Source organism: Quercus suber, unplaced genomic scaffold (genome assembly GCF_002906115.3).
Source record: "Quercus suber isolate HL8 unplaced genomic scaffold, Cork oak 2.0 scaffold_36, whole genome shotgun sequence".
NCBI lineage: Eukaryota > Viridiplantae > Streptophyta > Magnoliopsida > Fagales > Fagaceae > Quercus > Quercus suber.
The window spans coordinates 1,845,125-1,861,688 of NW_027069501.1; the positions used below are offsets into that span (position 1 = coordinate 1,845,125).

Consider the following 16,564-nt stretch of genomic DNA (forward strand, 5'->3'; position numbering starts at 1 on the left):
ACTGCTACCACCGTATTTAAGGCACTGCAGCAGCTTTTCTGGCCGCATTTATGTGGAGAAGACCCCTGAACAGTGTAATCTCACCTACCGCCACTCACACAGAGTCAAAGGAGATGCTTGACGTGACATATACTCGAGTAGGTTCACAAATGAAATACAAGTGGACGATGGAGATTATGGAAAATGAGGATATATAAAGGAAAGAAGCTCCTGAAAAAAGGGAGAGGAAAAAATAGCAATAGGAAAGAAAAGAAAACCTTACTGTAGCTCTAAAAACTGTAACCACTATATAATCAATGATATGTCTCTCCGGAAACCAATTCATTCCATTTTTTATGTGTAACTTCATGTTGGGTTATACCTGTAGGTTGTGATTAACTGTTGTCAATTCCATAGTCAATCTAGCTCTTTCACCCATTCTCTACAAATTCATTGTTTTGGGTTTAGGCCACAAATCCTAACCCTACACTTAAATTTCAAGAAATTTAATTCTCCTTTAAAAAAATTATATTTACTAAAATTTTCAAGTAATGAAATTGTGTATCATAATTGGTGGACATAAAATTAATGTGTGTTTGATGTATAACTCGTTAATTTATTTTAAATGAAACTTGATTAATTAAATATTTTCTTTTATTTACTTATAATTTTTAATTAATCTATGTTGCCCAATTAATCTAGTGACACGAAATTTTTCATTAGCATGCGAGATTGGTGCATAATGAAACGTGTTTTAGTCTTTTGAAATTGATATTCTTTCAATTACAATTATTATTGTGAAAAAAGATCATCTCTTTTTTCTTTTCTTTTTTGTGTCTCTCATTATTTTGGATAAAATTTTTGTGTCTCTACTCTGATATGAATCTACACGACAAGGCTACAGTCCACACGTGGTCCACTTTCTAAAGGTACGTAATTACACGTGTCTTCTTTGTCATCTTCTACTCAGAAGGCATCAAATTATGTCTCTTATTGTAATCCACTCCTTATAATAATTTGCAACTTTTTAGCACTTTCTGGTGATTCTTTAAACATAATAAACTAATATGAAAAAAACAATTAAAAAATATATGCAGTTAAATATATCCCTACAGCTACAAGTGCTGTTTGGTCGGTGTGTGTTTAATTATTAATTTATTTATTATTTATTATTTTTTCATATAAACACTTCAATCATATCTCTAGCTTATGAAAACAGTGATCAATACAATTTACAAGGTAACAAATGATTTTTTTTTTTTTTTTTTGCTGAATAACAAATGAATGGTTCATCAAAAAAATAAAGGTAACAAATGAATAGATGACATCACATTCAATACAATTTACAAGGTAACAAATGATTTTTTTTTTTTTTTTTTGCTGAATAACAAATGAATGGTTCATCAAAAAAATAAAGGTAACAAATGAATAGATGACATCACATCATATTACAATTTGGTTCAACTTACTTTCATCCTTAATAAAAAAAAGAACATAATACTTTCTAAAACACTACTTTTTTTTCAGGCGACAAATGTTCTTTTATTCCTTTTATACCGTAAACAAGATAAACCGATAAAAATAAGTTCATCCAAATCCACACATTCTCACACGGCCGTGCCATAATCCGATAAAGATAAGCTCATCCAAATGCACACATTCTCACACAGCCATGCCATGGATGCATGTCGGTAAGAAAAGCAAGCACTAGATTAGTATGTTGAGAAGCTTTAATAAGCTAACAAGAGTTTCTATGAACATAACGTGCCACAATTGATAGGGACTCTGTCAAATCTGGAATTCATCATTCTTAACAAATACACAACTGAAATGAAAAAAAAAAAAAAAAAAAAAATACACAACTGAAATGCAATGACAGACCCTCCATGTTCAAAATCCAACATTTCACTTGTAAATAGCAGGTTAAATAATCAAGAACAGCAGCAGAGGTACAACCACAAAGTTACGCACACCATATCAAACCAAACAGCAGAGCCTTTAATAACTTACCTACGCAAAAATGAGTGCTGTAAACGTTGAATCACAAGTTATGCAAAACTATATGCCGTTAAATCAGTGGTTTAGTACTTAAGTTACTAGTGAAAATTCTATACAAAGTTTTGGTTCAAGAAAATTTTGTCAGCATTGTAGTTGTACTAAAAGGAGAATCTGGAAACTTCTTCATCTTCGTCCTCATCCTCATCTATAGCATCTTCATCATCAGTAAATCTCTCATAATCATCATCATCATCATCTTCTATTTCTTCATCTTCCTCATCCATCATGGTTTTACTCCTATCTCCTTTGTCCTTCAGACCAGTGCTCAAGACAACAGTTTCTCCCCCAGATTTCTCCATATCCTTCCTCAATTTATCCAAGTTCTCCTTCCTGCGATCTTCCTCCAAACGTTGCTTCTCTGCCCATCTCTTGTCAAGATCAGCCCTGCACAAACAAGAATAAGCAGCAAAAGTAATAAAAGTTCTATTATTACTCTGATCATTATGGTAGCAATAGCATTGCCAAGCAATAGAACTGTAACAAAAAAGCAAGGAGAACATTTATCAAATTCAAGCAATACTTATAAGTTTCCATGTACTCCTCGGCACTTGCTTCAATGGCCTTGAAGAAGGCGTCTATTCCAGCACCAGAAACAGCAGACACACCAACTGACCGTAAATTCTTGTAGAACTCATCCAGCACAAGGGCAAGGCTTTGAGTTAGAGTTGATGTGTATGAGCTATCTGAACTTACTGCTGCATGAAAGGCCTCAAAGTCATCCATCCACTGCATGCACATCAGCATTCAAGACAAGGATATAAATACAAAACAAAATCTGCTCATATATATATGCAAGTTAACCAGACGACAAAGGGAATGGAGGAAAAATTAGTGTCCCAAGCAAAGGGTGAGAAAACAACTGCATCCAGAGAATCAGATTTAGGCCATCATATCAAATACTTGGTTTAAAAGAGGCAAAAGGAAGAGTCAAATTTAAATTTTCAGAAAATATGAGAAGTGGAGAGAATTAAGGATATTTACTTTTTCTTTCTTTTTTCATCATTTGGCTTTGAAAAGAAAGGAGCAAAAATATTTAGAATAATTTTAAAAAATAAATAAAAAAGACTAACCAGCTGAGGTAGAATTCCAAAATAACCTTGGCAATCAAACATGATAGAAATGAACATTATATTTTTCTGTTAGAACCACTAACAAAATTTGGCATGATAGAAAATGCACAGCTTTGTGTAATACAAATTCAACCAGACTATAAAGATCCCAAACACTAATGAGTTTACCCTAATTTAGCTTCTCAATGCACCAAACAGACTGGGTACCTGAATAAGTCATTTTTTTTTAATATAGGGTAATCAAAGTTTTATTGAATAAAATATACATACAATGAACACTATACTTAAAACAATTACTAATAACTCAGATTGTACAAAATCAGAAATGGAAATATGTTGTGTGAAACCCCAAATTCTAGAGCACTGAAACAAAGTCCCAACTAGTATATAGACTTCAAAAGATCTAAACATATTGATATTAATATTACTTGCTTGACTAATGAAATTGTTAGTTCGCACTTTGGGGTTTAGTTCCAAAGGTTCACCAACATAAGACATGTTCAAAATTTATCAGCAAACAGAAGCATCGGTACTTTTTTTTCCCCTGGTAAGTAGAAAGCTAGAAGCACAAGGGTTTAAATAATGTAAATTCAACATAAATTATGTACTTGAAGGGTCAAGTAAAAACAAACCTCCAAGGCAAATTGATGTTGAGCCACATCAGTCTTGTTGAATGCCAGCACAAGAGGCAACCTTGTCTTGTAAAGTATACTACAAGCATATAACATATTGCTCATGAAAGTAACCGGACTTGAGGAACGAGGCGTATCAACTACATAAGTGACAATGGTAGGGAAGGTTGAAGCAAAAGCTTCTGTAATAATAGCACCAGAAGCAGACCAAGTAAATATTTCAATTTGTCCAGGAGTATCCACAAGAACATAATCAAGCTGATCTGCTCGCTTCTCGATAACAGAAACAACCTGATATAAGGCATCATAAAGATCATTATACAAACAAATACTTGGTGAAAAATGGAACAAACAATAAATGAGAGTTAAAGATTTTGAAATGAGAACATAAACCAATCCAGAGATATATAATCACCATAGAGTATCCATGGCTGAAAAGTGCTTGGCTATGCACGCAAATTAATAGATATTGAACCAGAAGTACAATCTATATGCTTAAACCAACCAATTCCAATCTAAACTTTTCTCCAAGAGATTTCTTCAGGATGTTTATTAGTTTGATAGTCCAAAGAGGACACTTATAAATGGCTGTAATACCACCCATTCTATAGGTCACAAGACTCACAACAAGGCCTCATTAATGGCAAAGGTGAAGCTGGACGTGCTAAGCAATTGAGTTGTTCTAACAGTTTAATATACGTTTTTGTATTGGTAAGCTACGTGCACAATCAATGGGTCTTAAAACATGACTAAACCCTCCACCCCATCATTGTGAGAGGAGGAAGTGTCAATTGAGCTAGAACTCATAGGCTAGAATAACAGATCTACTATAAAGCATATATTTGACATGTAAGCTTTACCTCATCAAACTTCGTAGCAAACAAGTTAAGCGATGTCAAAATTCCACCATTAGGTCCTAGATTGTACTGCTTCATCACTTCCTTATACTTCACAGTGTCTCTTATATCAATGTTAGCGCCAAATGGAAGTGTCATCACTGCAGGGTCAAGGTTCATCACGTAACCCCTAATATTCGAAGCCTGGGTGTGGCAAACCAGCCGATGAAGAAATGTTGTTTTTCCACTTCCTAAGAAAATCCATATAACATCTTTCAGTCTTTATCTCCAAACAGTAAACATACCAAAAAGTTCCCAAAAATCCAAACCCATATAAATCAACGAAAAGACAACCAATATTACTTATAAACAAAACCGATTAGGGTTAATTTAATCACCTGCCATCCCTACAACAATGATGATAACTGGTTTTCTCTTGAAGTTGGTTGACGAAGTCCCAGCCTGCCCAGATGATGATCCCACAATATTTAGCTTATTCATTGTCTCAGCAAGCTCCTCTTTTTCTTTACCCTTTGCCTTTGACACAGATTCAATCAATGAAAATTTAATACTGTGCATCATCCAACTAACAAAATTAAGCTAAATCTATTCATCAAAAAATAAATAAGCTAAATCTTACTTTAGTCAGCGACTACAAGTGTTACAGAAAACTAAAAAACAAAAACAAAAACAAAAACAAAAACAAAAAATCAGATAATCTACGAATCATAGGTTTATATATATTTTTATAAAATTGGGACCTGAGCCAGCAAAGCACTCAAAAAGCATACTTCCCTTTGTTTTCTAAACAACTAACAGAGATAAAACACACACAAAATGAACTAATTTAAAGTAAACAAATAAAACACTCAAAATGTAAAATTCTACACTTTTCTTTGTCTTTGTGTTCCTATTACTTTCCCTTGATTTCTCAGCCACCAAACATAGATAAAACACATGAAAGATGAACTAATATATATATAAACACACTCAAAATGTAAAATCAAACACTTTCCTTCATTTTCTAAGTTTTCTCAACAACCAAACAGAGATTAAACACATGAAAAATGAACTATTTAAAAAAAAAAAAAAAACTATAAAAACAAAACTGACTGAAAATGTAAAATTCCACACTTTTCCTTCGCATTCTCAGCAACCAAACAGATTAACAAATGTAAAAACAAATGAGAAAAAAAAAAAAAAAAAAAAAAAAAAAAATGGTTCATCACGTAACCCCTAATATTCGAAGCCTGGGTGTGGCAAACCAGCCGATGAAGAAATGTTGTTTTTCCACTTCCTAAGAAAATCCATATAACATCTTTCAGTCTTTATCTCCAAACAGTAAACATACCAAAAAGTTCCCAAAAATCCAAACCCATATAAATCAACGAAAAGACAACCAATATTACTTATAAACAAAACCGATTAGGGTTAATTTAATCACCTGCCATCCCTACAACAATGATGATAACTGGTTTTCTCTTGAAGTTGGTTGACGAAGTCCCAGCCTGCCCAGATGATGATCCCACAATATTTAGCTTATTCATTGTCTCAGCAAGCTCCTCTTTTTCTTTACCCTTTGCCTTTGACACAGATTCAATCAATGAAAATTTAATACTGTGCATCATCCAACTAACAAAATTAAGCTAAATCTATTCATCAAAAAATAAATAAGCTAAATCTTACTTTAGTCAGCGACTACAAGTGTTACAGAAAACTAAAAAACAAAAACAAAAACAAAAACAAAAACAAAAAATCAGATAATCTACGAATCATAGGTTTATATATATTTTTATAAAATTGGGACCTGAGCCAGCAAAGCACTCAAAAAGCATACTTCCCTTTGTTTTCTAAACAACTAACAGAGATAAAACACACACAAAATGAACTAATTTAAAGTAAATAAATAAAACACTCAAAATGTAAAATTCTACACTTTTCTTTGTCTTTGTGTTCCTATTACTTTCCCTTGATTTCTCAGCCACCAAACATAGATAAAACACATGAAAGATGAACTAATATATATATAAACACACTCAAAATGTAAAATCAAACACTTTCCTTCATTTTCTAAGTTTTCTCAACAACCAAACAGAGATTAAACACATGAAAAATGAACTATTTAAAAAAAAAAAAAAACTATAAAAACAAAACTGACTGAAAATGTAAAATTCCACACTTTTCCTTTGCATTCTCAGCAACCAAACAGATTAACAAATGTAAAAACAAATGAGAAAAAAAAAAAAAAAAAAAAACAAAGAGGGGTTGAGTGAGAGCAATTACTTGAGCGGCTGACGAGTCAGAAGAATCCATTTGCATTGCCGCAGCTTCCTCCAATGACTTGACATTCAAATTGTTGGAATCAGAATCAATATCCATTTCCAAAAACCCTCGATTTTCAACCTATTCCAGCTCTGCCATATCAAACAAATTTAATGCAATAATCAAATGAGACAGAAACCGCCGCTTTGAAAAAAACAAACAAACAAACAAAATTTAGAAACATATATAGCAACTCCTTTTGCGTAGATTCTAGGCTTCTTTTACAGTCAAAAGGGAAGTTTTAGTATAATTGAAAATGTGAAAAAAGAAAGTCTTACATGGAACAATTACAAAGTATTCTACCAAAGAAAAAAAAAACAAGAACCGAAGCTTTTAATCAAATTCTCACTTCACATACAAGAAAAACGAACTTTCCCTTTGATTGGGAACAGAGAGAGAGATTGGGTGTGTGAGTGTGACAGTGTGTGTGGGTTTTGGTTTTTTTGGGAGCAAAGCTTTTTATAGGGTTTTTATTTTATGTTGAAACTGAAACGACGTCGCTAGACATAAAAGTAAAATTGAGAATGAATGAAATCCTATCATATTTCTCAAAAAATTTAATTGCGGTTTTTAATAAAATTATTAAAACGTTTTTAAAACAAAAAATAAATAAAAATAAAATCCAAAACCCTTTAACTAGCAATAAAAATAAAATCCAATACCCTGCAACCCAAAAAATTACCAAAATTTTCATCCCTCACTACTAAAAAATTCGATATTTTACCTTTATTTTATTAAAAGATAAATATTCATCCCACTACTAAAAAAAATGGTTAGAAAGAAACACAGTGCAATAGCATTTTCTACTAGTTATTAGTATATTCCTTTTCTTTTGTATTAATATTACATACAATGTGGCTTACATAACATGCATGTGTATCTACAAATGTTGAGAGCTGTATAATGACATGTATATTAGTTATAATTTTGCCTCTTTAGAAACAATAACTTACGCCGGTGGAAAACATAATGTGACAGTGATACTGATACCAAAACTGATATGCAGTTAATGCTTTGTCCTAAAATTTTCTTTTTACTTTGATTTCCATCTACCTCACAAGGACTACTTGTTACTTTCCTTTGAACTAACCCTTTTCATGATAAAGCTTTCAGATTAATCTTTAAATAGTTATGTCAACTATTTGTAGGAACAATAACTTCAATTCAAACTTCAATGGAGTTTTCTCAAACCCAAGGGAATCCAAGCAGGATAATGACATTCTAGCACCTTGTCTCAACAATTCCATGGTCCAAGACTTAGGCTTTTACTGGCTTAGTAATGCAGGGGGTTCCAATAGTCAGTCTGCCCTTGACCTAAAAATCAAGGAAGAGCATTCAGAATCTTTCCGCAAATACACTGAACTGTTACACAGTTCCTCAGAAGATTACCATTTTACTCCAACAAGTCACATAAAGAATGAGAGAAACGATCTTAAGAAGCTATTGCTCAAGACCATTTCTACCAAGGGGTTTTATTCTAATGCCCAGAACTGTTCTAGTTTTGGAGATGTGGCAATGCCAAGCAGAGGGAACTTCAGCCAGATTTATCCTAGTATAAATATTTCCAACTTGAATCAATCGCCATCATCATCAGAAATTTCAAGATCCTTGTACATGAACTTGCAGGCCTTGAATCTATTGACCCCAGAAAGATACAGTGGATGTTTTAGCCAACCTTCGCATGATAGTCTTGGATTATTTTTAATATCATGAGAGTTACAGAGCCACATACACACAATATATATATATATAATTTCAATACAATAAAACCTACACCACAAAGGACGTGGAACTGTGAAGGTCTTTCATTGGAACAAATTATACAATGGAGCCACATACACACAATATTTCCTATCTCTCCTTGGCATTCTATCAAACACTAACCGTGCACTTTGAACATCACCACATTTCACATACCATCAAAAACCCTGCTTTTGCATACCCACCCACCCACACATTCCAAGAAAACACATCCCTCTCCTCCATCTTCCCAAACACATACCAAGCATTACCCAGATCACCAAACCTCACAAACATACTCAACAAAGCATTACCGATGCTTACCGAAAAGATAAAATTAGAAGATGTAAACTGTTTGGTAACGGAGAAAACGAAGGAAAGCAAAAGAAGACTTTTGAGTAACTAAAGAGAGGAACCAAATCCGAGATTCGAAACTTACTGATGAGTGCTGGAGTGACCGGAAAGAGATAACGTGAATATTCCGGCGAACAACTCAGAAATCTGCTGAAGCTTTGAAGAATTTTGATGTGTCCGAAGCTTTGAAGCTGCTGGGTTTCCGACTAAAACTTGATTGGAGGCCGAGAAAATGAGGAAAAACGAGGGAAAATGAGAAAACCCTTGTAACGTCTGAGGGCTGGGTTTCTCTTTTCTTTTTCCTTTTCTTTTGAAGGGCTGGGTTGATTTTGGGTTAAACGAGGTTCAGTGAGTTTTTAGTTAAAACTCAATAATTATTGGGTCTAATTAAATTGATGCTTATTTTACTTAATTAATAATTATATGAGTTTAAGTTCAATTAAAATTGGTGAATTTGAGTAAATAAATGAGTTTAGGCTTATTTTGTCCCTACTATCAACGTCGTCTGCCTTAGCTCGGAAGAAACAAAAACTAAAGTACAAAACAGAAACTTGAAATGGGTTTTCAGTTTTCAATGTTGCCCTGTTTGGTCGGTGAGAAAGAAAGTAGAAAACCAATTGAAACTGGAAACACATAGAGGCCCACAACCACAAACAACAGCGAAAAAAATCCAAAAGTTTCTCCACTTACTTTCCTTCAACTCCTCAGCAACCAAACAGAGTAATAAACCCAGCAAACTAACTAAACAAACAGTAGTGATAACTTACAGAGATTGTATGAAGTTTTGGCCTTTGCAATGAAGAAATACGGTCAGGTTTGTGGTGGATACCAACAGTCCAAACTCCAAAGTCCTCTCTCTCTCTTAGTCGGCTCGTCGGGTTAGGGGTTTAGGCAGAGACGACGTGGTTCAGGGGTTTTGGGTTTTTTTTGGAAAAAAGTTTCTTTTGTAGATTATGAGTATTTTTGACATTTTCTAAAGTCATAACTAACTTTTTAAATTTTCTTAATATATAGTGATAATAAGTTGGGAATACTAAAAGGGCAGCATTTTAAAAGGTTAATGGAGTAATTTAGTGGAGGATTAATGGAGACCTTAATTAAAAACTTTTGAAATATAAAGAATTAAATTGAATGAATATAAAGGCCAAAATGAATTCTAATGAAATTAAAAAACATGATTTTGTAAATTATTTTAACAATTTTAGCTTTGTAGAAAAAAAAGCCCTACCATTTACAACAATTTTGAAACTTGTGTTGGGCCAATAGCCTTGTGAGCAAGGTTACATATTTCAGCGCACAAAAAATGAAATGTTACCTAAACTAAAAATAGCTCTTAATCGAAGAGCATTGGTTAACTCTATTTTTTTCATAATAGTTAAGTTAATAAGTCTTATTAGTTCTTATTTAGACTTATCATTAACATTATTTTTTTACCTACCATTAATAATCTACCACATCAGTCAAGTTTGGAATTATTGTCAATTTTCTTTGTGTCTATCGACTTTCTCATAGCTTGTACCTCAACTAATTGACACATCTTGATGTATTGGTGTGTCCATGACATTCAAGTAATAATAAACATTCTATTGTTCATATTGGCATAATAAATGTTTGAGTGATGGGCCATTGAGAAGCCTTATTGTAGGTCCTTTCCAAAGAGAAAAGGAATCTCTTCTTTTGAAAGATGTTATTCAACTTAGGTTTTGGAATCTAGGAGGTTTGTATTTTGTTCTCCCCTCCATCCTAAGCCAGAAAATCAAAGTCACTCATTTGGTTTGCATGGTTAATGGCACTCCCCACTATGATCTTTTTACAGGTATTTGGGTCTAGAAAATGATCACTCTGCTTAAAATCAGGTGTTTTTTTTTTTTTTTTTTTTTTTTATGGCAATATCTCCATAAAAGCATACCAGTAACAGAAGTTCTTATTGCTAGAGGCTTAAGCATTCCCCTCTACTGCCTTGTATGTAGTGCTACAACGGAATCAATTCTTCATACTTCGAGGGACTGTCCCCAAGCTCAGGCCTTTTGGGATTCCTCCCCCCCCCCCCCCCCCCCCCCCCCCNTTTTTTTTTTTTTTTAATTAGCGCTTTTATAATTTTAAAATAAATAATAAATTTATAAATTAAACAAGTACAGCGGCCAAAGTTTCACTAAGAATTAAAAGTTAGGGCAAGAAATACTAACCAGAGAAATAGAGGAGACGAAAAGGTTCTCAAAACTCAGCAGGCCAAGGCGACACTATTCGTTGCCGGCCTCGCTCGCGCGTTCTCTCTCTTTCTGTCTCTCTAACATCTAAACTCTACTCTAAACATTAATAATAACGGGCCTAACATTACACTTTATACCAACACCCACAGTTTTCTCGAAAAAATAATAATAATAACGGGCCTCACGTCCACTGAGACTTTTTTTTTTTTTTTTTTTTAATTTAATATAATTTTTTTAATTTGAATTTATCTATAGTTACTCTAGCATGTATTATTTTTAGAAAAAAAATGTATTAAAGGCATGTATGCTAATTTTTAGATAGGAAGTGTTATAATTTTTCGGAAAAAAGTTTCTTTTGTAGATTATGAGTATTTTTGACATTTTCTAAAGTCATAACTAACTTTTTAAATTTTCTTAATATATAGTGATAATAAGTTGGGAATACTAAAAGGGCAGCATTTTAAAAGGTTAATGGAGTAATTTAGTGGAGGATTAATGGAGACCTTAATTAAAAACTTTTGAAATATAAAGAATTAAATTGAATGAATATAAAGGCCAAAATGAATTCTAATGAAATTAAAAAACATGATTTTGTAAATTATTTTAACAATTTTAGCTTTGTAGAAAAAAAAGCCCTACCATTTACAACAATTTTGAAACTTGTGTTGGGCCAATAGCCTTGTGAGCAAGGTTACATATTTCAGCGCACAAAAAATGAAATGTTACCTAAACTAAAAATAGCTCTTAATCGAAGAGCATTGGTTAACTCTATTTTTTTCATAATAGTTAAGTTAATAAGTCTTATTAGTTCTTATTTAGACTTATCATTAACATTATTTTTTTACCTACCATTAATAATCTACCACCCCCCCGCCTCCCCTTATCCACTCCAATTTATTCTATGGTGCAAATATCTCAGATTGGCTTCGAATTAATTATGCCTTACACCAGGCATCCATTTTTGGCATCAATTAGGGAATTGTTTTCCCATTTGGAGTGTGGAGTTTATGGCTTTGGCGGATTAGAGTGATTTTTAGAGACCACACCACCCAAAGACCTCCTGGCAGAAATGTTAGCCAAAGCTTCTAAGTTTTCTTACCTTGGCTTAAACGAAAGGTTGAGACGCCCTATAATTTCCATTTAGGTGTGGTAGTACCCCCCCTCCAGAAAAATTGGTACTAGTTGAATTCTAACGACTTCTCCTTGGGTAACCTAGGCACATCTAGTAGAGGTGGAATTATCTGGAACTCTCATGGAGATTGGGCGAGTAGCTATGCTAGAGCAATTGGGCACACCACCAGTGTGGCTGTGAAGCTGTGGGAACTGCGAGATGAGATCAATCTGTGCATTGAGTTAAATTTGGCTAATGGTTTGATTGAACTAGATGCGAAACTTATGGTTGATATGCTAATGAAATACGAGGGGAAGTATAATGGTAATGATGTTGTAAGGACTAGTTTGGATTCCTAGCCCAAAGGTGTGAACGGACTTCGGCCCAAAAAGCCCAAAACAATGAATTTGTAGAGAGATGGGTTAGAAAATTAGGCTTTAGTTAATCAAACAACAAATTGAGTAGATTAATGGTGAAAGACTGAAGATGGACGATTATAGAATGAGCAATAAACGTCCTCAGCAATATCCGAGGAGACTGGTTCTTATATAATGATCTTAAAGGGAGTTACAAGTTTGATTCTAAATGGGTACAGTGTTTTTCCCTTACTTTTTCGATCCCTTTTTTCTCGCTACCTCCCTTTCCTTTTATACTCCTTCTCCTTTTCGTCCTTATCTTCCACGTGCATGTCAGGTGGTTGATTTTGATACTTGTCCCATCAGCACCTCCCATTAGTCTTCATGTAGTAACTGTAAAGTTGAAATCCACTATTCAAATATCACCTTCACATTAATGCGGCCAGGGAGTTAGCTGTATCGCATTTAATGCAGAGGTAGCAGCTTTTTCCTTGGATATTTTAGGATCCTTCCATGTCTTGAGCTTCCATAGTGCTTATCTGTAGCAATTAAGTATTTTTGTGGCATTTCTTCGGATAGCAGACCATTTCTACGGACCATGGCCTTGGTCAGCCGAGGTGACACTTATTCTCGGCACGACCCTTTAAGTCGTTTATGATCTGAATTTACTTTTTTTGTTCGATAATATGGTCCATTTTGACAACGTTACCCCCCTCTCATACACTTTTAGTCATCGGCTTGGGCCTTAGGTCCATTATAAAAAAATGTGTAGTGGACATCTAGGCCCAATACTACTACAAATGTAATTATTGCTGATTACAAGAGGGATGGTGAGAACCTTGTATGAGTGGCTAGCCTTGATGCCGTGGGAACCTTGTATGAGCGTAACCACTCTTTTGTTTTTGATTCTTAGTTAATGGATTCCTCCTACTACTTTGACTAGGTTTGGATAGCGCTTCTTCTTGCTGAAAGTAGAGTTGCGTTTTTTTTTTTTTTTTTTTTTTTGTGAGAACCTTGTATGAGTGGCTAGCCTTGATGCCGTGGGAACCTTGTATGAGCGTAACCACTCTTTTGTTTTTGATTCTTAGTTAATGGATTCCTCCTACTACTTTGACTAGGTTTGGATAGCGCTTCTTCTTGCTGAAAGTAGAGTTGCGTTTTTTTTTTTTTTTTTTTCCCGGTTTTGTTAACTTTTGAGAGACAAAAATCACTGTGCGTGTACTGTGCGTGCACTGTTCATGCACTGTTTACACATTAAAAAATATTAAAAGTGGGTCCCACAACACTATTCACACATTTAAAAATTATTTTGCTACAGTGTTTTCAGCAACAATAAGTTTTCATCAACTTTCAGCAATAATAAGTGCTATCCAAACGGACCCTTTATATCTTAAAATGTTACAATCTGAACAATGTTTGCATTTTGTATTCATGATAACTTGCATTTTTTTTTTTTTTTTTTTGGATATAAAACATGCCCTTGGGTATGAAAGAGGGGTCAATGGTCCTCATGAAATTATTAGCAAAATTAATATGATTAATTAGGTCCATAATTGTGCACCTCCTCTCTTCACCTCCCTGTTAGGCAGAGATTTGGCCCAATATTTGAATTAATACATATCAATCCATTAATCACTACAATTAAAAAGTATAAAAGAATCTCTCCCATTTTCAATGTGAACTGAAATATTTAACTAATTCTTTATCTTCTATATTAACTCACAATTTTAGATTCTCAAAAAATAAAAATAAAAAATCTCAGTTTTTATATTTATTTATTTTAATTAAATAATATTAAAATGCTTCAACATAGATTAACTAATTAGCTTACACTAACCAATCCCAACTAATTAGCCGTTGTAATGGTATTAACAACTTTTGCTGCTTTTCACTCATCATGCTAGCCAATAATTTTATAACACGTGGACATACTGTTACACGTGATAAGCATGTAATTACTAAAAATTGAATACTGATGAGAAGAGCCATTAGCTTTTAATCCATATGACACATAATTTGGTTAATTATAACAAATGACTTGTCACACTACAAAGCACTTGTATGCCACATGTTGCTTAGTTTATCTTATAAAACAGTCCTTGCAACAAACATTGAGACTAAGGTAATGCAACTGCATACATCGATAGATTGTGATTTATAGTAGGTAGCGAATGTAATCAACCACCATGAATCGAGGTTTCTACTCTTAACTTACTGTGTTTGAAGACCTGAAGGTTGAAAATGAACACGTGGGCTTATTTAAGACATAATTTATCATACACTTTCATTATTTCTATTATTAAGTTTGTAATTATTTAGTCAAATACTCAAATGTCTTGTTGCTTAACCAACAGTTTTTAGTATTTATAATATAGATGTTCAGGTTTCAAATCCTCATCCATTTTGTTGTAATTATCAAATTATAAAGAAAAGGTTTGTAACCATCGATATACTTAACAATTTTGTTGCCCATAGCTACACTATTGAGGATACCGATTTCTTTCTCAATATATATATATATATACTGATTTGTGACTTTGGTTTAATACTATTTATGCATATAAATACATTCAGTTAATGGAGATTTGTAGAAATTTAGATGATTTTTTCTAATTTTTTTGTGTGAAAAAATGCTATGTCTACAACACTTTTCATAACAAATTTTAAGCGGTTACATTATTGACTTGGGGTAGAGATATAAAAGAGAAAGAATTTATTCTTGTACTTTCTTTATATAAAAAAAAAAAAAAAAAAAAAAAAAAAAAAAAAAAAAAAAAAAAACAGAATATATAATCAATGGGTGTTGCAATTTCCAATCCCAAGCTATAATAAAAATAAAATAGGAACTCTTTATACAAATCGAAGATAGAAGTGAAATTAATTTTTATTGCATACAATATTTGTACCTAAGTACTAAGTTTTGAGATTTTTTTCTGCAGACACTGAGCGTTCCATACATGAAGTCATCACGAAACAAGGCTTGTAGAACAATGCAAGCGGTAAGAATTAAGAACTGGATTTCACCAAAGTATCGCAGGACAAGCAATTAGGGTTAAACCAACCATTATACTTAAAAAATGATGTATCAAGCTACAAAAATAAATAAATAAATTTTACAAACCAACCCTCAAAACTCTACCACACCATGAGATGGTACGTAGTTGAAAGAGCAAGAAAGACTTAATTTGTTTCTGATTATATCATTGCATATTATGCATCACCTGTTTCAGAATTTCAGCTCATTCATAAAATTACACTGTTTTGATTTCAGGGTTCAGTGGATGATGGAAACGAAGAACAAAAGCGAGACCTCAGAAGCCGAGGGCTGTCTCTCGTGCCATTATCATGCATGTCTTATGTCACAGGTGATAGTGGTGGTGGAGGCATTTGGCCCCAACCTAATTACGGTGGTGGAGGAACTTAGAATATATGTATCTTAAAGACAAGTTTTTTACTTCTGAGCGAGACAAATAGTTTGTTTCCATGCATTAAACCCGTATTTGTTGAGAGCTTTAGGTATATCTAGAATGGATGAAGATGAGATGAGAAGGACCAAGATGTAAGGTTTAGGTTTCACTCTATTTCCCATCCATCCAAACATAGGATTAGGTTTCAGTTTCACTCTGCTTCTTTTAGTGGAGCAAATTTGGTCAACCTGTGTAAAAGAACATGAATCCCAGGATGGACCAAATTTGATCCATTAACAGTTCACTTATCATTTATATATGTATTGAAGACTTCTTTTCACATTGTGTATGTACCTTAATTTTTATTTATCTGTACTTCACGAAATGAGCCTCATGACCAAGCTGCTACAATTTATAGTTTTTTTTTTTTTTTTCTTTCCAATTTTTGGTTGGTAAAATAGATGACCTTTCTTACAAGGCAAACTAAAC

The 16,564-nt window shown here is 33.4% G+C and overlaps 2 protein-coding genes across 3 annotated transcripts; one reads left to right on the forward strand and one right to left on the reverse strand.

Moving 5' to 3' along the window:
* Nucleotides 1–1,866: 1,866 nt before the first annotated feature.
* LOC111983141 (GPN-loop GTPase QQT2) lies at nt 1,867–11,313 on the reverse strand. Of its 2 annotated transcripts, XM_065770823.1 has the most exons (7): nt 11,178–11,313; nt 6,859–6,989; nt 6,020–6,158; nt 4,600–4,826; nt 3,740–4,030; nt 2,558–2,763; nt 1,867–2,421 (listed from the first exon to the last, which is right to left on the reverse strand). In XM_065770823.1, exons 2-7 carry the CDS (start codon nt 6,952–6,954, stop codon nt 2,136–2,138), a joined length of 1,245 nt encoding a protein of 414 aa, XP_065626895.1. In that variant the 5' UTR covers nt 6,955–6,989; nt 11,178–11,313; the 3' UTR covers nt 1,867–2,135. The 2 variants fall into 2 exon arrangements, with proteins under 2 accessions (XP_065626895.1, XP_023870567.2); XM_024014799.2 differs by lacking the exons at nt 6,020–6,158; nt 6,859–6,989; nt 11,178–11,313 and adding an exon at nt 4,974–5,169.
* On the forward strand, nt 7,851–16,460 carry LOC112011047 (transcription factor bHLH110). Its single transcript, XM_065770848.1, has 4 exons — nt 7,851–8,602; nt 12,418–12,636; nt 15,594–15,667; nt 15,940–16,460. The coding sequence occupies exons 1-4, from the start codon at nt 8,029–8,031 to the stop codon at nt 16,090–16,092; spliced, it is 1,020 nt and encodes a 339-aa protein (XP_065626920.1). The 5' UTR covers nt 7,851–8,028; the 3' UTR covers nt 16,093–16,460.
* Nucleotides 16,461–16,564: the final 104 nt, after the last annotated feature.

Bases quoted from the DNA above. Each gene is read 5' to 3' on its own strand.
- LOC111983141 (XM_065770823.1), bottom strand. From the start codon at position 6,954: ATGGATATTGATTCTGATTCCAACAATTTGAATGTCAAGTCATTGGAG. The intron at 6,159-6,858 runs GTAATTGCTCTC...TCTGTGTCAAAG, and splicing joins CTGACTCGTCAGCCGCTCAA to GCAAAGGGTAAAGAAAAAGA. The intron at 2,422-2,557 runs GTATTGCTTGAA...TTGTTTGTGCAG, and splicing joins GAGTACATGGAAACTTATAA to GGCTGATCTTGACAAGAGAT.
- LOC112011047 (XM_065770848.1), top strand. From the start codon at position 8,029: ATGTCAACTATTTGTAGGAACAATAACTTCAATTCAAACTTCAATGGA. The intron at 8,603-12,417 runs TATCATGAGAGT...TGGGTAACCTAG, and splicing joins TAGTCTTGGATTATTTTTAA to GCACATCTAGTAGAGGTGGA. The intron at 12,637-15,593 runs GTAATGATGTTG...CTAAGTTTTGAG, and splicing joins ATACGAGGGGAAGTATAATG to ATTTTTTTCTGCAGACACTG.